Genomic DNA, 27,601 nt, shown 5'->3' with positions numbered 1-27,601 from the left:
ACAAGGAATGTAAAATAAGACATATTTCTAAACATGACTGACTGCAATGTTATCCGTTTTAGGTGGCAAACTCTTCACTGCTCACAGTAAGACTGAGGACATTGTCTTGCCCGAGGATGAAGGCACTACACACCCAAGCTTAGCACAAAGCAGCCAACAACAGAGGGTCAAAGCTTTCGCAGAGCGCAGCTGCAGTTTCAGCGCAGAATCTCGAGCCGGCATGTTGCTGAAAAAGAACAGTTTGGAGTTGAGCGTGGATCACATGGGCGCTGATGCGAAAATCCTGGCTGCTGCTTTTTCGGGTGGCAAGACTCCTCCTCCTACTTCAGCCTGTGCTTCTGTCTTTAGTGACCTAGGAATAACGCCTATTGCAAGCTCTACCCTTAAGGAGGAAGTTAATGACAAGATGGAGTTAATCAGTTTGGAGGAGAAAACTGATGAAGACATGGATGAAAACGAAAGGACGGCAGAGGAAGTAATTCCTGAAGGAAGCACTGAAGGAGTGGTGAGAAGTGTGAGCAGTTCCTCCTCCTCCTCCTCCAAGGTGGTAGAAAGAGAGGATGTGGAAATAGGGGCAGATCCGCTTTCACTGCTGGCCTCAGAATGCGAGGAAGCAGCATCCATTCAGAGCCAAGAATCCGCACGCCTCGTCCCACCGGTGGTCTCCCGAAACCTTGCTGACGAGATCGAGATGTACATGAACCTTAAAAGCCCATTAGGAGCCAAGGCATCCAGCATGGAACTGCACCAGGAGGCCCAGTGTAAAGTTAATCACGTGGACTCTTCTTCCTCTAAACAGTCTTTGGGACGAAGATCTAGTCTCCCCGCAGGCCCGGTAAAAACCCCTGAATTACTGGAAACCCCTAAAAGCAGCCCCGCTGTCACACGCTCTAAAACATTTGGAAGCAGGTCCCAGAAGACCCCTAGCAGTGACGGTCAAAGGTCGACATCTCTGACTGCACTAGTAAGGTCTTCACAGAGTGCATCATTAGGATCAGTCATCAACACCATCTCGGGCATCAAGATGGACAGCTTGCTTTCAGGACCTAAAGTGGACATGTTAAAGTCAGGCATGAAACAAGCAGCTAACGTAGCCAGTAAAGTGTGGGTGGCCATGGCCTCTGCCGTCGCCAATTCAGATGATGAGGTGAGCTGGAAGTTATTTTATTCAAGGGGAAATAAAAATATATGAATCATTGTATTGAAGCACTGGATTTTGTAAACAGTGGTTTCCAGTCTTGGTCTACAGAGAGCTTGTCTTAATGAGATTGTATTGATTTTAATCTGAGCGCCTTTCAGTGATTGAAAGGAGCTCTTTATAAGGAATATAATGGTCGTAATGAATTTACTTATGGCTTTGAAATTGTCATGCATTTCTAAGCTTGACTCATCTTACAACAATAAAGCATTACTGCTTGCAGGACGAGGAGAACCAGCCTAGGGACAGCTTTCCTGCTCGACTGGAAGAGCAGCTGATGTCTGGAGAAGGAACAGACGGTGTCCTGCCCAGAGGACTGATGCCCAGCCTGGCCTCCAATGGCCTTACGCGCAGCACCACCAGTCTGGGCAGCAGCAGCGGGAGCAGTGATGCCGGTCGGACACAGCATGCTGCATGTGAGTGAGCTTTCACTGTAATATCTACCAACATAAATCATGCTGCTTGGCTCGGGAAATGATCAGGAACCATGACTATGCTTTTTCAATGCCCTACAGTCTCCACTGTTCTTAATTTAAAGAATCTTGTTGGGGTACTATGGAGTTGTAAATGGTGCAGAGCATCGTCGGTTCAGGTTAGAAAATGAACTGGGACCTCAGGTTCTGCTGAATCATGATCATGCCCCATTAGTTGTTTTTGAAAAAGCTGCTTTTGCGTGTTTACTTATTTACTTGACAATTATCCTGAGTGCTATATCGGCCACACTCATTGGTCCCACTCGGTGTCAAACAAAAGACTATTAATTCAGGCAATTTAGGCCAGAGATTAGTGGATGCTTCAGTCATACAGCTCAAACACTTCTCATCTCCTTTCCCCATTCACATCATTCCGCTGTCACATCATGTGTACCAAAGAAGACCCTTGGCAACAATAAATGAATACTGTAAATTTTATTTAATTTTCAAACATTAAATTGATACTGTGAATTTTATTTAATTTCAAACTACCTAACTACCTCTGACGTTTACCATATGCTGATAAATAATAATAATAATAATTCTATAAACTAGCACAAGCCATGAAGTCCTGGAGTTTCCAAAAAGCACATGGGCAGTTTAAATTATTTTTATTTATTATTGCTAACATTCTATTTATGTTCAATGACTTTTAGGTTATTCACTTTAAGGCTTCTTAAATTAAGAAAAGTGATATCTGCAATAATAGTTTTGGTTGAAAAATTAATAATTATGTGAGAGAATTGTGATCTTAATTCTCATGGAGAAAAATCATGAGTTACATTAAAGCAAGAATCACACTTCCTAATACCATCACATAGTTAATTCAGAATAGTCTCCGTGGTGTTTTTTTTTTTCTTTTTTTTTTTCTCCCTGTTCATTCTTTATAAACCCTAGACATGGTTATGCATGAAAATCCCAGTAGGTCAGCAGTTTTAGAAAAACTCAGACCAGACTGTCTGGCGCCGACAACCATGCCACGTTTAAAGTCACTTTAATGACACTTTCATTTTCTTTTCTGTTCTGATGCTCGGTTAGAGCTTAATTAGCTTTGTTTCGGGCAGGGCTACATGTCTAACTGCATTGAGTTGCTTCCCTGTGATTGGCTGATTAGATACTTACATATTGAGTAGTTCAACATGTGTACCTAATGAAGTGGCCGGTGACTGTTTGTATTGCATTTAGCAGATATTCCTACCTAGAGTAACTTAACAAAATGTAAATGTCACTTTTCAAAAGCATACATTCACTCTAGCACAAATAGGCCATGATCTAAGAATGCCATAAGGCTAAAACAGATGTACATAAAAGGTTAAGAGTTAATACATATATATTGTTTAATTAACTGCAGATTTATGGTTTTCTGTTTGTTTTTGACTGCTCCTGTTCATGCCGTACAGCCATAACTCCTGGCAGGTCGATGAAGGTTGTGGATTCGGAGAGATCTGAGCAAGGCTCTTCTCATCATGCCAGCACTTCCAGCATCTATCAGAACTGTGCTTTAGAGGTAAGAACAGCGCCATCTGCTGTTTATACTACAGCTGCAGCTATTTTTATAACCTCTTAGTGATAAAGCTTCAATTGTTAGAATGTACTGTATTATTGTTGCACTATAACAGATCTGACCATCTGAAGTACCTTTTATCCTGAAAAATGTCTTATTGTGTACTTCTCACATAGCGAATCAATATGATCTTTCTACAGGTGTTGATGTCGAGCTGCTCTCAGTGTCGCTCATGTGAGGCTTTGGTATACGATGAGGAGATCATGGCAGGTTGGATGGCAGACGACTCCAACTTAAATTCGTCCTGTCCTTTTTGCAACAATTCCTTCCTGCCACTACTGCATGTGGAGTTTCAGGACCTGCGTCCTCCGTCTGGGTGAGTGAAAATATATAAATGTTTTTTTTGGCTTTTAATTGATTGATACTATTGAATTAAATTTCTTTTTTTTTGTAACATAATTTTACTCATGCTCAATTTGGCTCCAGATGTTAAAAGCTGTGTGTATAGTTTTAGCATTCACATTAATTTTATTTTTATTTTATTTTTTTCTTGTGAACATAGGTTTTATTTAACCAGCAACTCAGGAGACAGCATCCACAGCAGCAGCACACAGCCCCAAGCCTCCGCCACAGAAGTAAAGGTGGGCAACCCTAGTGACCCCAGTGACCTCATCGACTTCTCAGAATCCCCTGACAGCAAAACGGAGACTCAAGGGGCTCTGGCCTACCAGACCGGCACACAGAAAACGTATGTTTTTCCATGTTTATGTCATGTGTGTAATAAAAATAATAAAATAAAAATGTCCCAGAATATTAACGGTTTCCTGTATACATTAAACAAGTCTTCACAAACATTCACTATTCTGGTGGATATTACAGAAATAAATATAAATTATGCGTTTGTGTTTTTCTTGTGTTATGCTATTACATTATTCAACTTTAACCTAGAAATCACATTAAAAAGACCAGTTTCCGGACTGAGTGGAATAAATTTTACTGCTCCATGGTATAATTTATCATTAAATTAAAAAGTATTTGACACTACAAACAGCAGGCATGTCCATTATCTTTTTAAAATTCCCACGTGTATGTTTCTGTTGTTTTTTTTGTACCAGACTGTACCTCTTTGCTGTTTTGTGTGTGTGCCCACATATGTAATGATCATGTGGTGCATTGCATCCTGCAGATAAAATGAGACATGCTATTTTGTTATTGTTTTAGCCCACACCACCTTATCTATTAAAAAATTTGACAATTTAGAAAGTATTTTTGGCGAACTAGTGTTTGTAAACATTCTTTTTGCCACGTATGAAATCTGATTATATCAGACCAGCAGCAGTTAAATCACCAGGAGCTTTAAACAGACCATGGTTGGTAATTTTGGATTCTTGATGCCAGCACATGGACAGACTTTCGCTGCTGCACAGAAATAGTCTGTCCATGTGCCAATCATAGCGTTCTCACTCGTTTTCTCTGCATAGGACAGTGTTTTAAAAAACTCTTTGTATTTTCACAGACTAGCTCCAGAGCCAGTGGTTTCGGACCCCATTACCCTTCAAGAGAGGCAAGCAGAGAAGCGTGGCACGTCACTGACTCGCAGTAACAGCGTGGGCGGGCCCATACAGAGTCTGGAGTCTGTGCAGCGGCCCAATCACGGAGTGTCCACCACCAGCCTGCCCAATAGCCTGCAGGAAGTGGTGGTATGTGCTACTGGTGGTTCCGTTGTTAGTTTTTCCAATAACAACTTAAGTGTTTAAATGGTGAAGGAATAAAAACTCAGAAAACAGGTCATTTAAGTTTCCCTCTCATGTCGTAGGATACATTGGATCAAAAGCGTCCCAACCCAAAGCCAATCTCAGTGCCTTACCTGAGTCCTCTGGTGTTAAGGAAAGAGCTGGAGTCCTTATTAGAAAATGAGGGTGATCAGGTACATGTTTCCCAACAAAGATTTAAAACGTTATTGCTTAAGATTCTAAGTCGGTGCAGAATGTCACTCTTCTTATGATGGTTTCTCCAGGTTATCTATAGTCAAAAGTTCCTCACCCAGCATCCCATCATCTTTTGGAACCTGGTTTGGTATTTCCGGCGGCTGGACCTTCCCAGCATTCTGCCTGGACTTATTCTAACCTCTGAACACTGCAACAATGGAGTACAGGTTATTTTCTTCTGATTTTTAAAAACTGGTTCATTTATCCCATTGCTACTAGGTGGTAAAAGTATTATATTTTCAGTCTGGGTGTTCCTTATAATCATGTTTGTCATAATTAGTGCTTGAAAGTAAATGAAATATTTAATCAGAACTCCTTTACTGTTTCTCTGCAGTAAATCTTATGATGGTTATATGAGCCTGATGTGCTCCTTGTGTGTCCTTCTGATACAGCTGCCTCAGACGTCCCTGCGTGGAGACAGTAAGCAAGTATACGTGCGGTTGCTTTGGGACAATGTGAATCTCCACCAAGAGCCCACCCAACCTCTCTACCAGCTCTGGAGGACTTTCTGTAAGTACTACAGGACACTAGGTCTATTATTGAGCAGCACAGATGAGCTGTATTTACTATATCTACATCACCATAAGCCAAAACCTCATTGTAGGTTGCAGTAGATTGGAATAAATAAGAATAGTTTTAAAAAGTTTTGAGTGATCTTTACGTTTCTTCTCCCTGCAGTGAAGAAGAAAGGTTTTTTGGCTCCTACAGACCACCAGGAGATACGGTCTCTCCTTAACACCATCGTTAAGAACATCCAAACCAATAATGTTTATGACCCCATAAACCTACTCCTCTCGGAGATCAAGCAACACCCGGAGGTCAAACGGCAGAGGTCAGAGTTCAGTTTAGTCACTTTATCCAGTCAAGCATGTACATGTGACCATATGCAAAATTTATTGTTGCCATTGTACGTGTATATAATTGAATGTTTTTAGATATGGACGTCTTTTAATGAGGTACTTGAACGTAACACAATTCAAGAAGTATTTGCACTCTAGCTGTAGAATTAATTTAAATTAAACTTTAGAAAAGACATACCATTTTTCAACATTTTTAAAACATCTTGTATTTTTTAACAAGCTTCAGTATTACCTCATTAAACATGTTTTAGGCTGAGCTGTGAGCCATGAATGTACTTCATGGCTCACAGCTCAGTTCTTCACTTCATCATCAGAAGTTGATTTTCGTTCTCCTAGGGCTGTTTTTTGGGGTACATTCCAGGTGAAATTCTGATAAATCAAGATCAGGACTATAGGGAGAAGACTTTTACACATCAAAACAAAGTTTTTGCCACAGTGTGGGCAGATGTGTGCAGACATGTATTGTCACAACGGCGCAGGATCACAATGCTGTTGGATACCAGTCTTCTGCGTTTATTCTAATGTTTAGGCTTCGGCTCTTCAGTAAACATCTCACTGTAAAAGGCACTGTTAATTGTAGGGAAAGGAATCACCAGTCATCTTCCGAAAAGATATCACGATTCTTTGGTGCCAATTCAGTTGAAATTGCAATTTTATATGCATCCTGATTTTTATAAATATCCTGATTTATTATTACATTTTAACCTGATTTATTTATATATATATATATATATATATATATATATATATATATATATATCCTGTTCCACATAACATTAGTTTTCTTTCTTCTTATTAGTGTCCAATATATGCAATAATCTTCTTTGAACAGTTAATGTTGCGATATATCGGCTACTTATTATCTGTATCGTTTTGGTCTTGCTTTTCTGGGATGGTCTTCATAAGAGCCAGTTCGATCATGGTGCTTAATAGGTTTTGCAAATGCACAACAAACAGAAGTTTTAATATAACAGGAGTTAAGATAATTTTTGACTCACCCTTGTAGAATTTTTTTACCACTTGACATAACTCGTATACAGTATTTTTTTTTTGTATTTAGTTTTTTTGGTGCTTGTTTATTAGTTACTTTCTGTATTTTATATATACAGTGCTCAGCATAAATGAGTACACCCCCTTTAAAAAGTATAAATTTAATCAGTAGCTCAATGAACAAAAGAACAATTTCCAAAATTTTCACAAGGATGAGTTTTATTGAATACTTTTTTAACTCCATAACATGAAATTAAGGTTAATAATATAACTTAGATCACAAAATCTTCAGTTTTATTCAAATTAGTTGAAGCAAAAATGAATACACCCCACAACAAAAACTACTACATTTAGTATTTTTTATGACCATATTTTTTATGATTTTTAAGGACAGCACCAAGTCTTCTAGGCATGGAATGAACAAGTTGGGGGAAAAATTGCAACATCTATTTTTTTCCATTCTTCAAGAATAACCACTTTTAGAGCCTGGATGCTGGATAAAGAGTGATGCTCAACTTGTCGGTTCAGAATTCCCCACAGGTGTTCGATTGGGTTCAGATCAGGAGACATACTTGGCTATTCAATCACCTTCACCCTGTTCTTCTTCAGAAATGCAACAGTAGCTTTAGATGTGTGTTTTGGATCATTGTCGTGTTGGAAAAGTGCATGACGACTAAGTGCATGGAGTGATGGCAGCATCTTCCCCTTCAGTATAGAGCAGTACATTGTTGAGTTCATGATACCATCAATGAAATGCAGCTCCCCAACACCAGCAGCACTTATGCAGCCCCACATAAGGACACTGCCACCACCATGTTTCACTGTAGGCACCATGCATTTTTCTTTGAAATCCTCACCTTTATGACGCCATACAGTTTTGAAACCATTAGTTCCAAAAACAGTGATCTTTATCTCATCACTCCAAAGTATAGAGTCCCAGTATTCTTCATCTTTTTCAGCATGGGCCCTAGCAAATTCTAGGCATGCTTTTTTGTGCATGGGCTTTGGGAGAGGCTTCCTTCGTGGACGATACCCATGCATGCCATTCCTCTTCAGTGTGCGCCGTATGGTGTCACGGGAAACGGTCACTCCACTTTGGCTTTCTACTGCTTTAGCTAACTGCAGTGAACTTGCATGGTGATTTTCTTCAATCCTTCTCATCAGAAGACGCTCTTGTTGAGATGTTAACTTCCGTGGATGGCCAGAACGTCTCTGTAAGATGGTTGCACTTCCATCTTTCTTAAATTTTTGGATCACTTTTGCTACAGTATCTTTGAATGAATTTGTTAGAAAAATCACTTTTTTGTGTTCAAATTAACAAATCTTGTTTGCAATCAATGGCCCACATTTGTGGAAGTATTTTGTAGTATAGTATCTCATAAAAAAAGTTGATTCTGAAAGGAAACTAATGGTTTTCTGACAAATTTAGTGGGGTGTACTCATTTATGCTGAGCACTGTATATGTTTATTTACATCTTACTCCTGCCATGAAGGTCACCCTTGGTGCTGACATGCTGTTAAAAATTAAACAAAATACTCTTGATTTTCTGTTTATCTGTAGGAGTATATACAGACAGATTTTGTTCCTATCGCTTGTAGCCTTGGGAAGGGAAAACATCGATGTTGGTAAGTAAATATTGGTTTAAAATATTTTCCATAGAGGTTGATGGATTATTTTGGAAAAATGTGCCTCCATTTTGGCTCAAAGAAACTTGTTGTGCTTATCTCACCATCTTTATAATTTGTGTCCACAGAGGCCTATGACCGAGAGTACCAACAAGCTTTTGAAAGGCTGAACCCGGAGCAGCTAAAAGTGCTCTCTTCTCTTGATCGGCCACCCTCCAGCAGTATACAGTGGTGCCTCAAGTGCTTTGGAGCTCCATTCATCTGACCTGGATGTAAGCAAACAGAAAAACTTTCATTTCCCACTAGGAATCAGGAGCTCATTCTTTTGGGACGTGTAAAAGTGCACTCGGTCATTGTATCGAGGAACTTACTGACAGACTTTTTTTACTCTTAGTCCTCTTGCTTGCACCTTTACCCAAACATGGTACTTTATCATCCTGCAGATTTCAGCATCAGGATCAAAGCTTGCTTATTACAGTGTTTGGTGACATCACTATGCTGCATATGGATATTTATTGGTGTAAATTTTCAACTGCCTTGATCCTAGCACCTGTTTATTTCCATGGACTAGTGGGAGTAAAGAGGACGGAAAAGTGCTCAGTTCCTTATCACTGTCTTGCGTTCTAGTCGTGTCCATCCAAACCTACCTGTGGAAGACGTCCAGTGGAAGTGAAGATGTGTTCTCCTGAGACCGATGGCAAAGGTCTTGAATAATGTGCACTTTCAAATTAATTTCTATTTCCATTGTTTGTATATATTTTTTTCCATGATGGGATGTTCAAACTAGACTGCCTTTTACAGAGGGATCTTTACCCGTTTCTAAGGAGTCGGTCTTAAATGCCAAGCCTATATTATCGATGTGGGTCTTGAGTGTTGCAGTGGAAAGATTAAAGTGTGTATGTATGTGCATGTGCATACACAGCTGAGTGTGTGCAGTTATATAAATTAGCACATTAAGAGAACTGTCGCAGCAGACAATCACATTTGGTCATGAACAAGGTGGCATTGTAATGAGATTCTAAAGGTTCTGTAATAGGCGGTAAAGTACTTTTACTGGAAGTTAGCTTTTATGCACCTTTGGACCTTAATTGTAAATTTAAAGTTGCCTATGATATAAAGAAGAGTAATGAATGCCTTGGGAGTATAACTACTGAAAGGAAATTAGCCTGCATTTGTTCGGACATTGTTGTCTTGAATGAAGTCATTATGTTTCGTAGGAAGAAAAAAAATTATCCCTTTAAATGTACACATGCTTAAACAGTTTGTTAAAGCTGTAGTATGAAAATACAATATTTCTCACTTATCAATATTTTATTATTTTTTTAAAACATTTTCATTTTCAGTAGCGTCTTAAAATTCATTTTGCTTACATCACTTAGTTTAAGTGCCCTCAGTAGGCATCACTTAGACTATTTTCTGTAAAGAAAAATGATCATTCAGCAAATCTCTGTAGTTCTAGTGCCTTTTTATTTAGAGAAGGTAGGTTTTACTACTAATAAATTAACATAGTGCAATCAGTCTGCCTTAATTTATTTATCTTCATCTTTTCATATCCTTTTATTGTATAATTAATTGACAGCTCATGTGAAGTTAAACATCGTCCAATGTTTTTTATCCTTGTAATATAATTCAGGGTTGTTTGGGGATATGTTTAAAAATATTACATTGAGACGTACGGTGATGAGTATATATAAAGAGAAATAGTTAGTAATCCGATAACCACTGTTCTAGCAACAACAATTTGATTATAATAAATGTAAATTAATTATATTTTTCCCATGAGATTGATATTTTGGTAGTGGGGTTTTGTAGTATTTAAAAGAAAGCTTAAGAAACAATCATTTAAGGCTTACTTGTTGCAAGAATGTAAATGAAAAGGTATGGAGTGCTTGAATTTGGATGTATTTGAATGTTTTTCTTGAAAGCATACAAGACAGTGAGAACATGATTTATGTTATGTTTACACATTTGTAACTCTGTAAGCAAATTGATCATAGATTAATCCCAGTGTTGATGTGAAACATGAATATGATGCATTTTACTCACTGTAGTCACAACTGACCTGAGATCCAACTCTGTAATCCTGTAACGTAAGTGTGACTGATCAAGGATCAGCAAATATTAAACCAAATACATACGGATTCAAGTGCAGTAACTTGGGTTATGATGACGTGATTTAACCCTGTCCTTAATCTTAAATGTAACATTCCAACATTAAAAGATTTCCCAATTCGGGGGTTTATTGTAATATATCAGTGTATACTATTTGCTAATGATGGCACCAACCAACCTATTTATGGATAGAGATGTATTTTACATTGCTGACATTGCTTCATTTACTGCAGTTAATATTTTACCTTCCCGCTGTTGCTGCTTGTTCAACCTTGTCCAGTGTATCTGGTTATGTACACATATAGCAAAACTGATACTCTTTTGTCAAACATATCCTGGTGTTATGTTAAAGGAAAAGCATACAGATCATTTCTGTATTAAAAAGTCTAGTGGGAGAATATGGCACGTACCATATGATCTTAAAAAGGAGGGCCAGGATCTCCAACATGATGTGCAGGTTATATGTTCTGTCCAGACAGTGACTTATCTACCCTTTAATATCCTGTAAAATGGATATGAGTGTGTACAGCATTGTTGTTTTTCAATAAACATGCCTTCTCCCAAATTGATTTTTTTTGTGTGTGTTATAATTTGACACTTATTTGGGGATAAACTAGAAAATATCACGCATGCATTCATTCCATGATTGCTCATGTAACACATCCCCATTCTTATTAAATAGTAGTAATTTGTTTAATAAAAGTTGGATTTTTTTTTTTTTATGGTAAGACATCAAACTTATTACAGAGGAGCTTTGAAAGCAACCATTCTGCCTTCTGTTAAACTGTTAATTCGTCACAAGTGATATTAAAAATTATGCTATTGTTTTAAAGTAAACTTGGGACTGTAATGATTCTCAGTCATCCTGGTGAGGTTATCTGGAAATTGTCATATCAACTGGACTCCTCTCTTGTTAAGGTAAATCAATTAAGATTGCTAAGTTGATTAGTCCTAAATGGGTATGCATCATATCCATGGCTGATTGATGTATACCCATCTAGGACTATTCCACTTCTCAATCTCAATTGGTTTAACTCACCAAGAGAGGAGTTCAGTTGATATGACAATTTCCAGATAACCTCACCTGGATGAGGTTCAAGCTGGGATAAAATGGGAGGGTTGCATCAGGAAGTGCAACCAGCATAAAACCTGTGCCAAGTTGTGCGGATTGATGGTCTGGTGTGGCAACCCCTTGGTGGGAGCAGCCAAGAACTCACAACTATAAAATCACCAGTCTAATATTGTCCTTTTTGTGTAACTGAAACAACTCTGGTCCATCAATTATCTTACCCAGGTAAGTGAGGCACATGTAACCAGGTATCCACATAAAGTAAAAGAAAATGTGATTCACAAACAAGGTCACCTTTTTCCATTAGTCTGTGGTCCAGTTTTGATGTTCATAAACTATACTCAGCAAAAAAAGAAATGTCCTCTGACTTTCAACTGTTTTTACTTTCAGTAAACTTAATGTGTAAATATTTGTATGAACACTAAGAGTCAACACCATAAGACATAAACAAAAAATGTTTCACAATGTGTCCCTGAATGAAGGGAGGCTCAAAATCAAAAGTACCAGTCAGGATCTGGTGTGGCCACCAGCTGCTTGAAGTACTGCAGTGCATCTCCTCCTCATGGACTGCCTATTGCGGACAGTCTGAGCACTGATGGAGGGATTGTGTGTTCCTGGTGTGACTCGGGCAGTTGTTGTGGCCATCCTGTACCTGTCACGCAGGTGTGATATTCGGATGATCCTGTGCAGGTGTTGTTACATGTGGTCTTCCACTGCGAGGATGATCAGCTGTCCTTCCTGTCTCCCTGTAGCGCTGTCTTAGGCGTCTCACAGTGCAGACATGGCAATTTATTGCCCTAGCCACATCAGCAGTCCTCATGCCTCCCTGCAGCATGCCTAATGCACGTTCACGCAGATGAGCAGGGACCCTGGGCATCTTTCTTTGGGTGTTTTTCACAGTCGGTTGACAAGTCTCTTTAGTGTCCTGCGTTTTTAGAACTGTGACCTTAAATGCCTACTTTCTGTAAGCTGCTAAGGTCTTAACGACCATTCCACAGGTGCATGTTAATTAATTGATTATGGGTAATTAAACATGCATGGAAATTTTTTTTAAACCCTTTACAATGAAGATCTGTAAATTGGATTTTTGCAACATTATTGTTGAAATACACAGTCCTAAAAAAGGGACGTTTCTTTTTTTGCTGAGTTTATGTGAACAGCAGCTTTTAGCAGTGGACAGGCCTCAGTATGGGGACCAATCTGTGGCTTTGCAGCCCCATACACGGCAAGCAGCAATGAACTGTGATATGTCAGAAACAACTTTTTCAGCAAATTACGCTACAGTATCTCTTCTGTTGGATTGGCCCAAACAGCCTAGCCTTTGCTTCCATTGTTGATTAATTGCCAGTTTACTGTTGTGTACCTCGCCTTGTGCCCTAAGTCTCCTGGGAAAGGCTCCAGGCCCCTCCGCGACCCTGAATACAGGATAAATCAGGAAAGAAAATGAGTGAGAGTGCCAGTTCACCAGTTGTCCCACCAAAGACAGCCAAACATGCACACTCCACGCACTGGACTCCAAGGTGGGAATCAAACCCAGACCCTGAAGGTGCAAGGCCACAACAGTAACTATTAGGCCACCGTGTTGCCTCAGCTTCTCAAACTTCTGTTAAGTTCCTTCTCTATCACACCAAGTTCAGTTCATAACTGGTCATTACTTAGCTGAACATATATGTCTGGGGTTGAGAGGGCATTAAAATGTGTAGGACAAGGATTAAAACGACTGGTTTATGTGTAGAATTAGCTGCAGTAAAAAAAATAATACTGTCAATGGAAGGTCTTTAACTTGCACCTGGCACACTTGCTCATTGTTTTGTCCACACTTCAGGAATGTGACAAACTGGCTATATATGGTGACCAGATGATAAATAGAGCTTCCCGTGACTAAGGAATTGCCCCGCGTATGTATGTACGTATGTGTTTTGCACATTCTTTTCCGTGAGAACAGACCGGCAAACTTAGTCACTTCAACTACCTGCTGGTGACACGCACAAAGCAAGCAGGAAGCGATATTAGTGCGCATGCGCAGAACTCGTGTCGCTGTGTTGTTATGGTGTGCGTGCACCGAGCGCGAGAGAGAGTGAGAGAGAGAGAGAGAGGTTTTTGTTAGAGTGCTGCACTCACACTTCGACACTGGACACAAAGATGACCAGACTGGGTACAGAGTGGACTAACTACACGCGGTTTAGACGCAGTTTTAAAGCCGTGACATTTCAGTTGTTAATGAGAAACTCTTCTTTGTGTAAAGCTGTTTAACACGCGAACGCTGTCTGTCACAGCACGAGAGGATTGTTTATCTGGATAAGCGTGTGTGTGTGTGTGTGTGTGTAAGCGATTAAGACATGAGTGTCGCGTTATGGGATCAGCTTCAGGCTGGGAGCTCGGAGGTGGACTGGTGTGAAGGAAATTATCTCATCTATCCAGGAATAGCAGAGTTTTATAACACGGTAAGACTTTGGTTTAATTCACCTCACGAGCTTCACGCGTGCACTAACCGCTTCCATCCAGTCGTTAATAACGAACTCAAACTTAAACGCTAGTTTATTTTAAGCTGCACTTCGGTAAATATAGACTCCTCTACAGACTGCATGTCTCTCTCTCTCTCTCTATTTCTCTCTCTCTCTCTGTCTTGTGTTTATTCCAGTTGACTGACACTTCCTATATTTCTCTTTAGATAAGCAACTTTTTATTCTTCATCCTGCCCCCTATCCTGATGTGTCTCTTTCGTCAGTACGCCACCCATTTCAACAGCGGCATCTACCTGATCTGGACCCTCCTAGTGGTGGTCGGTAAGTCATCTGACCTAAAGTAACCCCAGTGTGTGGAGGAACTTGCACAAGAGTTGCCTGGATGTGAAAAACAGAGGTCGTGAGCTTTTGTTATTCTCCTCTTTTTTTGTTGTTGTTGTTTTGAAATCGTGAGTGTGTTTGTGCGTATGAGGAAGATGAAATTCACATTGTATTTGTCCCATACATGACCATACACAGGTAGGATGTGCGGCAAAATGCTTATAGGATTTTTCATAACCTAAAAAAAAATAAAAGAAAGGGTGCTTGGGGTGGACAGACAAAGACTTTATTGCAAGGGAAAAGTTCACAGAGACAAATGTGAATTTTAACATTTAAACATTTTGAGGATTTTTCAAATTTACCGTTTACAAAGTTGCACTAGGGAAAAAAAAACCTAAAATTTTTTAAAAATTCACTGACCTCCAAGCAGAACCCAGAACCTGGAGATGCAAGGCGTCAGTGCTGACTAACCACTAAGTTACCATGCCACCTATTGTATGAATAGATTTTTTTATATTATATATTTGAATTACTATATTTAAAAAAATATTATTTATAAAAAATTTACAAGTTAAACAGGGTGTGCAATATAGTAAGATATGGCATGTATGTATGACGGCAGCAGTATGTGTGGAACATGAGGTATGGAGTGATGTGTGTCAGCAGCATTGTTATTGTCCATGTATTTGTCCACAAAACAAGAGATGTGCAGCATATGAGCAGAAGTGCTAATGTGCAATGTGGTGAGTAATGTGTACTTCAACACAGGTGTGAAGGAAACAAAGTTGAGTCCAATTGGTTGAGTCCTACGTGTTTCCTAATCGCAAAAGTCTGTTTGTTTGGGCAGCTGGGGTCCTTCACTATCTTCCTGGCCTTTGACCAGTACCACTTGCTGTAGATATGTCAGTGCGGTGAATGGTGCAATAAATTATTATTATTATACTGGAAATGCCTGCTCTAAAATCTGCCCAAACACACCCCAAGTTGGTATGTTCCATATGGTGTGACTAAATTGATTATTACAAGAAGAGTTTGAAATGTTCAGTTTCGTATAAAATATCAAATGATTGACCAGTTTAGATTGACCTGTTCTCTGTTTCAGAAGCTCAGATAAAGTTATAAGGAAAGCTAAGGAAAACCTGAATTTTAAATTCCATAAAATACATTTATAAATTTAAGATTGATGACTTTCCTGACTTTTTTTTTTCTTGAAAAAGAAATGTTGTTCCTTTTTAATATACTTTAGTCTGAAAATATTAGGAACATTTAGGGCCCCCAAAAAAACTTGGGATAAGCAAAGAATAAATAATTTCACTGTGCAGTAAGGGATATGTGACGAATAAAGGAATATGGTCCAGTCTGCTCATTTTACGGCGGCCAGAAACACCCAAGAAAGTCTACGTGTGAGAACTCTGTTTTTTGTTTCATTCGTCATTTTTTTGAGTTTATCAATACAGTGTGAACAGTTGCTAATCATGCTGTCTGTGTAGGGGTTGAGTACAACAGTCTTGTAATACTAGATGAAGGTAACTTTAACTTCTGCTCTACCCAACCCAAAAGACATTATCACCTTACAGGAAAACACCATTCATTTGACTCACTCATCAGGAAGTTTTTCAAAGCACGATCACTCCCTGGGGATTGCCGACCTAATACATTCATCATGCAATTATTTATTTTCTTGTTTAGAAACATTCCTGTAATTTTTCAAAGTATAGGAAGTGCTCACAGTAACAAACAGCAAAGTTTACCAACTATAGCAAAGCTGTAATCATCCCGAAATTGAAGTGGCAATTTATTTTAAGAAAACATTTGTCTTGTTTGTAAGAGTAAAATGCAGTGCTTGGGAGCAAAAATGCTGACATTAACACATGGAATGTTTGTGTTGCTTTCTCAGGGTTGTTCATATGCTATTTACTAAAACTATCTAAACAGACATGGCTTCATTTGAAAGAAAAGTGAAAGAAAATCTGCTGGTTCAGACACACCTAGTAAAATACCTTCTTTAAAATTTTTTTTAATTTGTTTATAGCAAAGCAAGGTGAGTGTATGTGAATGTGCAAGGTCCAATAAAAGTGTGAATACTTTTTTTAATACATTTAATAAATTGAATTATATAGTATGGCACACGTCATACTATTCCAGCTAGTGTCTACCTGTGTACTGTAGTTTTATATATTCTGCTTTCTTGAGAGATTAAAACAGTGTCCCATATAGGTCATATTCCGCCCGCTTGGATTGTGTTCTAAAGTGAATCTCTGTGTTCACTTTATACAGGAATTGGTTCCACTTATTTCCATGCTACCCTGAGTTTCCTGGGACAGATGCTGGATGAATTAGCAATACTCTGGGTTCTTATGTGTGCTATTGGCATGTGGTTCCCCAAGAGATACCTGCCTAGGATTTTTCGCAGAGACAGGTGAGACTGACTCAACCGACTTGACGTGCCCAAATTAGTTGAATTAGATTTCAGCATTGTTGAATCTACTTTTTTATTTATTTATTTATTTTATTACAATATTGTGGCTCATTTCTCTCTTTGCTCTTTTGTCTGTTTCTCCAGGTCCAGGTTTAAAATGGTTGTAGGCATCCTCTCCGGGATCACCACTGGTCTGGCCTTCATTAAGCCAGCAATAAACTCGATTTCGTTAATGACTTTGGGAATTCCGTGCACAGCTCTCCTTATCACAGAACTTAAGAGGTCAGTGAGGTTAGCTCATTTAAAAATATAAAAATATTGGCATCCCAGGGCTTTTCATTTTAGTTGTGGCTTTACTTAAGTAAAACAACATCATAACAGTATAACCCTTTTTAAGCAAACAGGTGATGTGACTGATTGAAAGAGATGAGAGATGACTACACAGAGGATCTTTTTTTTGCTAATGTTTTATACTGGACTTGCACAGTTTATGCGGGCAACTTTATTGTTATTTCTCCTCATCATATAGTGTGGGGGAAAAATTATTATACAAAAATTATATATATATATATATATATATATATATTTTTTTTGTTTCTGCATGACAATGCTACATTTAACCTAAAACATGAGTTGTATTTACTCAGCAACTCTTCTGCATTTTAGTTCTGTATATTTTCAAAATGGCTCGGGCAAACATGACTTGGCATACTGTTTTATAAAAATAAAAAAAACATGAATCAGTGACAGGCTGGTGTGATGTGGCCTGGAGTGGGGCATTGCACACCACAACAATTTAGTTTTTGTTCATTACAGAATCACGTGTCCTACTTTTTAGTCTTTGTATATTTAAGTTCACTGTTGAGGACTGTCCCCAAAACAGCTCGTCATATATCTGAGAAATGAAACACATTGCGTTATCTTTAAATATGAGGGGTGTTCCATTCAAACTGGGACATTTGATTATTACAGAACTACTCTGTATAATCCCCTGCTACACCAATACGCTTATCCATGCGTTTCACTGGTGCTTGTGTACCAACAAAGTAATAAGTTCTCTAAGTACACCAGAGCCATGAACAGATTGTCTGCTTCACATCTGAAACCCTGGCCTCCCACAAACCCTTTTAATAGTATAAATATGTGGAATTGGTCTGGAGCGAGGTCATGACTGTATGAGGATGTGGCACGAATTTGTGTTTTTTCAAGGATCAGCTGTTCTATGCCCTGAACAACTGTAGAAGTCTCTGAGCCACCTCGGCTTTAGGCTTTCTGCAAAGGTCAAGCTGTTTTACGCCTTCATTCACGAGAAATTTCATCACAAGTCCCAGCTTGATTTGTACGCCCTCCATATATTCGGAAAAATTAAAGTTTCATTTTTCTTTGATTGTTACAAAATGATGACAGTGGAGACCCTAATTGCTACATAAACTATTGAAATTTTATAACTGTCATCATGGTTACCATGTTGGATTGTTTATTCAGTGGGTCTGTAACCCTTATCCGTGTTTGTCAGACACAATAATACATAATATAAGACATAATCTCTTTACCAGATAAAATTTTTCCATCATAAGTAGATCTTTGACATTTCACCATGAACCAGGGTTAAAAAATGCCAGGGTTACACCATGATTAAATGGTCTATACCACTGTAGCTATTTAAGTTAAAGATGTAAAACTAAAAATCACATTTTAAACTAAGAATATATATTATCTTTGTGTAATGCGTAAAAAATATGTTTTGTTTATGAGGATCCATCAGCGCATATCCATCAGGCTGCTCCAGTAGCTCTGAAATCACTGTGTACATCATATCATGATTATGACGATTTGGACATGTCTCTATGCCTGTGTTTGGTATTACATTGTAGTGTACAGTACATTATGTCCCACAAAGGTTTATTCCTGAGCTGTGTGGTATGGACATAGTATAGCATGACATCATATTCTCAGAACAGGAAGTCTAGTTCTTATCATCTGTTTAGCTCAGCCGTGCTTGGACACATGAAGGGACAGTATGTTCCACTTCTGTTTTGAGACTCGTCATGGGATCACGTAAGTGTGTGATGGATTCTGTAAGTCTGAGGACAAAACAGAGTATTTTAACAGCCTGAAGCAAAAAAAGACATTAATGTGGCATTAGTAATTTTTTTCATTGTCCCCCCCCCCTTCTTTCCTGTTTTTTTCTTTCCTTTTCCTGTTTTGTTTCTCTAAAGTGTTAAAACATGTGCCATGCCAAACACAGACATGTATTTTTCTATTTTCCACATAAAAAGATTTCCTTTAGCATGACTTATAGTCTCTATACAGTTTGTTTTTATGTTGCTATAGTTGCAACAGGGTTTACTTTTAATAAATCATATTAGGTCAAGCCACTTCCTGTCTCAACCCATCCGCTGTCCCTCACTAATCTCCCAAGGATGTTCTTCTTCCTTGATTATAGGTTCTCTGTCCTTGGATTTTCACTACTGTAGTTTGGCTACATTCTCTTTTCTCAGTTAAAGAAGTTTAATTAATTTAATAGAAGGAAATAATTAAAACCCATAGTTTAATAGCAAAGCTGCCTTCTCTTAGACCTGGAAATGTGTTTTATTGAGATTGAAAGAGAAGTCTTCCTGACTTTCCATTTTAAAAACTCATCTTTGTCAGATAGAACTTTTATGCCAAGTTCTTGATATATATATTTTTTTTAGACCTTGAGAAACTTTTCCTTGTGCTTTTCTGCCTTTGCTGTTCATTGACTTGCATTCACACCCCCTTTGGTGGAGTTTTGATTGGCACTAATGCCCATATTTCCTCCACTCCCTGTGTCTTCTTCCTGCTCTTTCACTACTGGTACATTTGGCAGATCGTAGTGTTCCATCATTGTTAACCCTGTGCCCCAGGATTTAGCGTCAGTTACTAAGGTCAACACACAGCTGACAGAGGAGACTATACTGGCGCCAATAAACCTCCTGAAGGAATTTAAGCAAATTCTTACAGGGGTCATGACCTGGAATGCACTGGGTGTCTATTCAGATACAAAGCATCTTTTAAGTCCCTTATTTTTTCCAGTCTTTAAAAAAAAAAAAAAAAACGAACGTAGACTAAATGCATCAGATGATGGGGAGATGAGTGGGATTCTATTATTATTAGTATTATTTAACAATTAATTAATTTTTCAATTGAGAAAACATGCATAAAAAGAGTGCGAACAATGAGCAGTTGCAAAAGAGGTTAAAAGTTCTTTGATGTCTCTGACACCTTTGCATGTTTTGAATATAAAATTAACAGTACAGATGATCAAACCTAGGTGACATTGTCACTAAGCAAAAATCATGTTTGTTGGTTTGGATTTAAATTACAATTGTGCTTGTTATTGACCTATTTAACACAATTAGGCAGATAAGTGTCTGCATCTATCAGTGTGAAAACTGCTGCACATGCATGTTTACTGAGTATAATGATTGAGTCAGCATGTTCACAGTGTCTGAGTGAATGTAAGTCACTGACAAGTTTTAACAATGCTGACCATGATCTTCACAACCATCTGACTGCAGCATGCAAAGCTTACACTTTTTCTTTGACCCAGGCCACTGATGGTCATATTTACATATACTGAATATTGCAAACCTTAAATATTTGTTTCACTCTTTCTGCACCTTTAGGTGTTTAAATGACAGTAGAAGAGTCAAAGTGCCTAAAAAAACAAAGATAAAAAATGTTTTATGTAAAAACCTTAACAGCAACCTCATTTTCCCTCTCATCTGTTCCAATCACTCAGCATTCAGAATCACCAGCGTACAATAAAATACTGTACACTTTTATACTGTTATAATCTGATATCCTAAATCCTTTTATTTATTCTTGTATTATAAAAAAAAGTCATTAGTAAAAAAATAATAATAAAAAGATCTAATGCACTCATATTGTTGGTATGTGTACAAATGGCAAAGAAATTCTCTTGAATCTTATGGATCTTGTATACAAATCATTAGCCTGCTTATTTGTCATCTGCACCTGTTTATACTGGTTTATGTCCTATGGTTAAGTTTTTTTTTTTTAATCTTTGACTGATTCAGGTCACTTTTTTGTAGGGGATACTTTAAAAATAAACTTACATTTTGCTAAAAATTTTATTTTCCCCTATCTATAGAGATTTTAGGGACCGTAAATGTAATTTAATGTGTAATGTTGCTAGTTCTTGGAGTTTCTTGCTATGTTTATGTTCATTTAAACATATTAGATAGCATATGTAGTCTTGCACATTATTTATAAGCTGTAGCAGCAGTTAGACACAGTTAACACCTCAGATCACTATCACACTGTTTCCTTCTAACGTTTGCAAGTAATTTTTTTCAGCAGTCTTTTGGGAGGAAAAACATGATTTGCTTTTTACTTCCTGATAAGAAATAAATGTAGCATAGTATATTTTTCTAACTCATTTAAAGTACTGGGATTGATTTATACAAAAAATTAGCTTAATGAGCCTAAATGCTTGTAACTAAAATGCTGTATCTAGTTCTCGTTTGTCTATTTTAATCAATGACACTCCCTTAGGTTAGAAACAGTGTGTGTTCACAGAGATAAAGAGATAAACACACTAAGTATCGCAAAGATACTATATCCAGTACTGAGATACCACAGAAATGCGTATGTTTGTTCATTTATTGAGGAGTGCAAACTGTAGTAGACCTTTTATGAACCTGTATGCGTTTGTGTTGGACAGGTGCGAGAATCTGCGTGTGTTTAAACTGGGCCTCCTCACTGGACTGTGGTGGACTTTAGCGCTCATGTGCTGGATCAGTGACCGTATCTTCTGTGAGATGTGGTCATCTGTAAACTTCCCGTACCTCCACTGTGCCTGGTGAGTTTATCCACAGTGTATGTTTACATGAGCACAAGTGACACACCCTACTATCTATACGACCTGCGTGTGATTATTTCCTTTAAGCGCAGGTCGATTAGGCAGAAGTGGAGCAAGCAGTTATCCAACCTTACATTACATAAAAATGAACATTTTTATAGAAACGTTTTTGTTGCTTTTAATAATAAATGAATATGATGTTATTTGTTTGTGTAGGCACATTCTCATCTGCTTGGCCTCCTATCTTGGCTGTGTTTGCTTCGCTTACTTTGACGCAGCGTCTGAAGCTCCAGAGCAAGGTCCGGTGGTTAAATTCTGGCCCAGTGAGAAGTGGGCCTTCATTGGAGTGCCGTATGTAACTCTGCTTTGTGTTCACCGTAAGCCATCCATCAAGGTGACATGATCAGCCAGCGCTGCTGCAATTTTCAGCGATCAATGCACTTTTATAGACTGAGGATTCTTTAAAGGATTCAGTGGGTCTTAGTTATAGTTTGGTTTGTATTGTTAACTTATATAATTCACATATGCATATTTTGTTAGAATTTTTTAAAGAACCTTTTGTTTAACGTTCCTGGCAACACAGCTAAATACTGACCCTTTTGTGAAAGTGAAGTCACTGTTTCTCCTGAAAAATAAAAAAATACAATAATAACAATCCAATAACAATAATAATCATTAACCCAATTAATGCACTCTGGATTTGAGGAGGCATGATATGGTTAGCAGAGTATTTTCTAATATTGTGGTTGTTTCTCATATATAACACATGTAAATGTTTTTTCATTATCTGTGTGTAAAAACAAAAGGGGAAAATTTTAATGGTAAACTAAAATCAAACCTCTATTTACCAGAAATCACTAGAATTAATTATTTTCCTATGAACATTAACTAACTGATCTTATATTTTGTAATATCCAGTGATGAAGGCCCGTTGTGTGTGTATGAAGTATTACAAGTGATATTTTTAAGACCCAATGCAGTTTAACTTAAATCCTAATGTGAGCCATTTTGTACTGCTTCTTGCACAAGTTACTGGGCAAAGTATTACATGGAACTGTATTACAATTGTGTTCTAGCAAAAGAAAAAAAGTGATTATTTAGTATTACTTCTCTTGGTGCTAAAATTACTTTGCTTTGTGTGTCTACATGTTTCCAGAAGGTATGTCTTCTGTGAAAATAAATGCTTGTTATGCAACATTTTAATAGAATGTTTGATATATATTTATATAGTCAGGAAACTCTAAAGTTAGATAGTTTTCATTTAAACTTGGAATGAAAGCCAGACTCTTGAAGTAATTGTGCATGGCATGATCTCACTACCAACACAGTCAGTGAGCCAGCCTTGCAGTTTTTTGCTATGACAGGCTGAAATTTAAGTACCACAACAACAGCATCAGCATTTCAGGAGGTCAGATCACCTCATTTAGCTACTAATCTGAAACGTTTGTTAATCAAGACAAAATAACTGCACTTACAGGACACAGCACAAACCGTGGTACACTTTTGTCCTGTACTCGGTTATTCCTATTTGCAAATCATTTTGTAAGTATTGCTAATAAATTGTAACTTTAGTTATTTATATAATTAAAATGTTTCATAATACAGAAACCAGCATTGTGTGCTTTTATTTTTTTTGGTAAAGACTATTGTACTGTATTTTAGGATCTCTAACACATTATAGCTGTAGGGCTTATTTGAATTCAATATACCATTTAAGTGTCCTTGTCTAGAGCTATTGAGTTTCTGATACGCTTCAGTGTAATGTAAAGGATTTCTAATCGTTTTAAGGAACTTGTGTTTGTAGGATCAGATTAGAGCGATAGAGACATTTCAGAAATGACATTTGCCCAGTTTTAAAAAGCTTAGTGGTAGTCAACACAAGGCACCCTTTACTCCACTTTCAGCAACTTGTCCTTTTAACCAACAGTCCCCAGACAGATTTTCTTTAATCTATGGAAGCTTGTCCATTTTCTTTCATGTACGTAGTTAGGACAGAATGTGGACAGTGAATGCATGTGTGTACAGTTTACTTGTTTGTGCTATCTGGTCTGGTCCAGTCTGCCAGATGTACACCTTTCAGCCAGAGTTATTACCCATTTCTGTTATGAATTTAAATCTTAGTACTACCAAGCTGTTGGATCCTTAACCAAAACACAACTGTAAAATGCTCACTTGTTTCCTGCTTTTAATATTTTAGACAAAAGCATCAGTCAAATGATTAGTGTGAACATATCATTTAGGATTTATTGAAAATCCCAGTTCCACACCCTCCCCCCTTCCCCGAACATTGACAACACAGTGGACATTTAAGGAGCATTAAATACAAATAATAAATAAAAATGTGGAAAAGTAAAAAACTTCACAGAAATACTACATCACAGTGCATTAACTACAGCGCTTTGAGGTAAGTACAAAAGCACCATGTAAATAAAATATTATACATAACAGCTGCCTTTTTTTGGTCGTTGTTCACCTTTACTGATCGGCTGGGACACTGTCCAAGCTGATCAAAAGTCTATCCAAAACTCTGGCTCTGTGCTCAGCTGTGAGACACGGGCTAATGATCTCTTCAGTTTTCTCCACTCTTCTTTTGAAACGTGCTCTATCTCTTGCCATCTCCATCCAGCACGAACCATCTCTTGCTTCCTGGCTTGCAGAGCCCCAGTCCTCAAAGTTGTGTATGGTCACCTTCTCACTGAAAAGCACCTGAAAATGACAATTCCAGAGCAACAGACTAATTAATGTGCGAATTAACACAACACTGTACAACAAGAGTACACAGACCTCAAACCTTGTCTTTTAACTGGTTTGTTAAAGTATGTGTCAGAAATAACATGCATGAAGTTGGGAACATTCACAATGCTTCTGAGTGCACATATGAATTTTCCTAAATTGCATCATACTGACAGCATGTGTAGTCAAGAGCAGCTAGGTTTAATAAATTCAGTATCCTTTCTTGTGAATTGCACACTGTTGCATCACTATTCTCAGCAAACAGGACTCTAAGTCTTTGCTTGTAAACTCCTATAATTAACAGGGCAATTATTTAACAGCTGATCCATAACTGATCTTAAATACAATATTTAATTGACTCACTTCTTGCACCCACATATTCAATTTTTTTCCCATAATATTAAATATGATAAACATAAGCTATATTAAAGCAATATCTACCTTCTTTGCGCTTCTCTTTGTGCTCTGCTTAGGATCGTTCTCCTCAAGCTCACCGGCTGTGAGGCTTGATGGCTTGTGATCTTGTTCAATCTCTGAGGTTTTAACTCCAGTTGGACCGGAGAAGCAGAGTGGATTATAGGGATCACTGTTAAAGGACTCCCATAACACTCTGCTCTCTGCAGGCATTTCCAAATCATCTTCATCTGACCAATCAGAATCATCTTCCTCACTCCATTCAGTTTCATTTTGCTCTTGAGGAACCTCCTTTTCCTCCTCCTCCTTGTCATGGTCTGAATGTTTTACTTGGTCTTCAGTAGAACAGAAGTGAAGTGGATTGTAGGGATCGCCAGTGTTTTCTGAGGACATCTCTGAAACTCCATCATTGGACAACTCTTTATCACTCCATTCTGTCTGATCGTCGTCATCATCATCGCTCCTACCCTGCTCTTCTGACTGACATTCAAGCCAGTCTGAGAGCAGGAATTCTGCCACTTCCATCGGATCAGACTGGATCACCACCTTCATTTGTGATTTAACAGTCTTATCGAGAACGGTGGACATTTTGACTTCCTTGTTCCAGGCGCCATGTTCAGGCCAATTTTTTACATCTACAGTCATGTTCTTCATCTTGCTCACCATCATGTCCTTATGTAATAGAAAAACACTGTACATGTTTATGTTCAGTAGCTCTGTAACACTCATACACTGATGGATGAGTTCCTCGAGGAAGTCACACAAATAAAAGCAAATGTTTTGCAGCACACAAAGGAAGGACCTTCTCCTGTATGAGATGAATGACTGAGTTTCACTAGTCTTGGTCATGTTAGGATAAAGATTAAGGATCTTCAGGAAGGGATTGTTCATGATGGTCTGTTGTCGCCAACAACAAACAAACAGAAGAAACAAACGGGTGGAAAATGATGCCATCGCAGTCACACTCGATCTGTAAGAAAACAGTGAAATGTTTATAAACAAAAGGTTCTTGTAAATGTGTAAAGGATGAGGAAAAAAAGGAAAACACTTCAAAAACAGAACAGAAACTCTTTAAACTAATCTCTTGTTGTATAAAAGATAAACATAAACAGCTTGCTTAATTAGCCATGTATTAATCCTTCATGATGCAGTTCACAGGCTTTAAGACGAAACGTTACAATTTAAAGGCACAAAATTTGTAAAATAAATAATATATATACAAGGAATTATTAGAAAAAAAGCATACAAATTTTAAGATTCCCCACGGCATAGAAATTTCGGTTGTACTATAATTCTTACAGTTTATCTAGAGTACTAGTTGGTCTACTGTTACGTCACGTCCGGGTACACTGTGTTTTTCCAAAGACGCGTTACGTGTGGTAACCTAGGCAACAGCCTAAATATTCGTTTTTAAATGTAATATTTGTATATATACAACAAACAATACATTTACATTACATTTACCGAGTAAGACAGAACAGAGCAGTAGAACAGGTCGATTCTTACCTCTGATAAACAGCCATTCAGCCCGTAGCCTGGCGCGCGCTCCAGTGAAGGTTTCGCGTTAAAATGCTGAAATTGTTGAAAAGCTCGACGACTGTCGTTGGTCTGCGGGAATGAAGTAGTGCCATAATGAAAAAGTAATCCTTCGCGTCTTCGTCCATTCACGTCTCTCGCTAATTATTCTGATACATTTATGTGTCTTTTTTTTCTGGCTGTTGAAACTACCTTTGTGAGCGACACGAGCTGCTTATATAGACGATCGCTGACGTCACCGCGAGAATGCGGGGGGGGCGTGGGCCTGATTGGAAATTTCTGAGAACCCGAAAGTCACATGACCTGAATTTGCGTCGCGGCGTTTCGAGAAACTCCCACAGAGAAAACTGCGCTGTAGGATTGAGGTTGGGTTTCGTCATGCCCTAAGAAGGAAATCAAAATTCCAAACAAAACCCCAGACTGGGTCCCAGAAAAGCAAAACACTGACGACACACCGAGCAGAAAAGTGCCAATAAAAAATGAATAAAAACAGTAATAATAATATGCAAATCATCTGTACCACAGAATGGATTGAATGTGCTGGTCGTCTGCCTTTGTTCACATAAAAAAAAAAAAACCCAGCCTGAGACACAAGACAACAAAACCCTTTCTACACACCACATATAAAATAATAATAAAAATAATAACTGAATAAATACAATTAATACTACTACCTATATAATATAGTAACCAAGACTACAAACAAAAAAGGAAACAAGCCCTTTCTATACACCCATGACAGGACTAATATACAGTTTATATATTTGTAAGTAATATTATTACTCAGTAAATATCTTTATTTTTTTTATTTGATTGTTGGGTTGTTTAAATTTTTGTCAGCTTTCTCTTTTGTAAGATTTTTTTTTTGCAAATAAATAAATAAATAATAAATAAATAAATAATAAAATAAATAAATAAGCAATGTACAATTGAGGCTAGGTTGCATCATAATCTAACTTGGAAAACGATACTCAAAACTTGATCAGAGAACAAAGAACATAAATAAATCCAGTGACTACATGTGACATATAAAAGTAAAAGTAA

General features: G+C 37.9%; 3 protein-coding genes across 3 annotated transcripts in view; 2 read left to right on the top strand and 1 right to left on the bottom strand.

Moving 5' to 3' along the window:
* Window positions 1–11,316, top strand: part of dennd4c (DENN/MADD domain containing 4C) — a 57,035-nt gene extending 45,719 nt beyond the window's left edge. The window contains exons 23-34 of the mRNA XM_053479919.1: window positions 63–1,147; window positions 1,422–1,614; window positions 3,072–3,178; window positions 3,376–3,551; window positions 3,738–3,923; window positions 4,692–4,875; window positions 4,992–5,102; window positions 5,193–5,330; window positions 5,556–5,673; window positions 5,842–5,995; window positions 8,575–8,639; window positions 8,768–11,316. Coding sequence (XP_053335894.1) covers window positions 63–1,147; window positions 1,422–1,614; window positions 3,072–3,178; window positions 3,376–3,551; window positions 3,738–3,923; window positions 4,692–4,875; window positions 4,992–5,102; window positions 5,193–5,330; window positions 5,556–5,673; window positions 5,842–5,995; window positions 8,575–8,639; window positions 8,768–8,904 — 2,654 coding nt within the window. The 3' untranslated portion in view covers window positions 8,905–11,316. The remainder of the gene's footprint in view (window positions 1–62; window positions 1,148–1,421; window positions 1,615–3,071; window positions 3,179–3,375; window positions 3,552–3,737; window positions 3,924–4,691; window positions 4,876–4,991; window positions 5,103–5,192; window positions 5,331–5,555; window positions 5,674–5,841; window positions 5,996–8,574; window positions 8,640–8,767) is intronic.
* A 2,567-nt stretch (window positions 11,317–13,883) lies between these two features.
* acer2 (alkaline ceramidase 2) lies at window positions 13,884–22,493 on the top strand. Its single transcript, XM_053495577.1, has 6 exons — window positions 13,884–14,264; window positions 14,492–14,606; window positions 16,884–17,025; window positions 17,170–17,307; window positions 21,737–21,874; window positions 22,091–22,493. The coding sequence occupies exons 1-6, from the start codon at window positions 14,160–14,162 to the stop codon at window positions 22,275–22,277; spliced, it is 825 nt and encodes a 274-aa protein (XP_053351552.1). The 5' UTR covers window positions 13,884–14,159; the 3' UTR covers window positions 22,278–22,493.
* Window positions 22,494–24,092: 1,599 nt separating this feature from the next.
* ppp1r15a (protein phosphatase 1, regulatory subunit 15A) lies at window positions 24,093–26,763 on the bottom strand. The gene is made up of 3 exons (XM_053495575.1): window positions 26,528–26,763; window positions 25,049–25,991; window positions 24,093–24,580 (listed from the first exon to the last, which is right to left on the bottom strand). Exons 1-3 carry the CDS (start codon window positions 26,542–26,544, stop codon window positions 24,350–24,352), a joined length of 1,191 nt encoding a protein of 396 aa, XP_053351550.1. The 5' UTR covers window positions 26,545–26,763; the 3' UTR covers window positions 24,093–24,349.
* Window positions 26,764–27,601: the final 838 nt, after the last annotated feature.

This window comes from Clarias gariepinus, chromosome 1 (assembly GCF_024256425.1).
Source record: "Clarias gariepinus isolate MV-2021 ecotype Netherlands chromosome 1, CGAR_prim_01v2, whole genome shotgun sequence".
NCBI lineage: Eukaryota > Metazoa > Chordata > Actinopteri > Siluriformes > Clariidae > Clarias > Clarias gariepinus.
Note: the sequence above shows the minus strand (reverse complement) of the source record. Positions and strands in the feature narration are given on the sequence as shown.

Coding starts and splice junctions, on each gene's coding strand:
- ppp1r15a (XM_053495575.1), bottom strand. Junction 24,581..25,048: donor CAAAGAGAAGCGCAAAGAAG/GTAGATATTGCT, acceptor TGTCATTTTCAG/GTGCTTTTCAGTGAGAAGGT.
- acer2 (XM_053495577.1), top strand. CDS start 14,160: ATGAGTGTCGCGTTATGGGATCAGCTTCAGGCTGGGAGCTCGGAGGTG. Junction 14,265..14,491: donor TAGCAGAGTTTTATAACACG/GTAAGACTTTGG, acceptor ATTTCTCTTTAG/ATAAGCAACTTTTTATTCTT. Junction 21,875..22,090: donor CCGTACCTCCACTGTGCCTG/GTGAGTTTATCC, acceptor TTGTTTGTGTAG/GCACATTCTCATCTGCTTGG.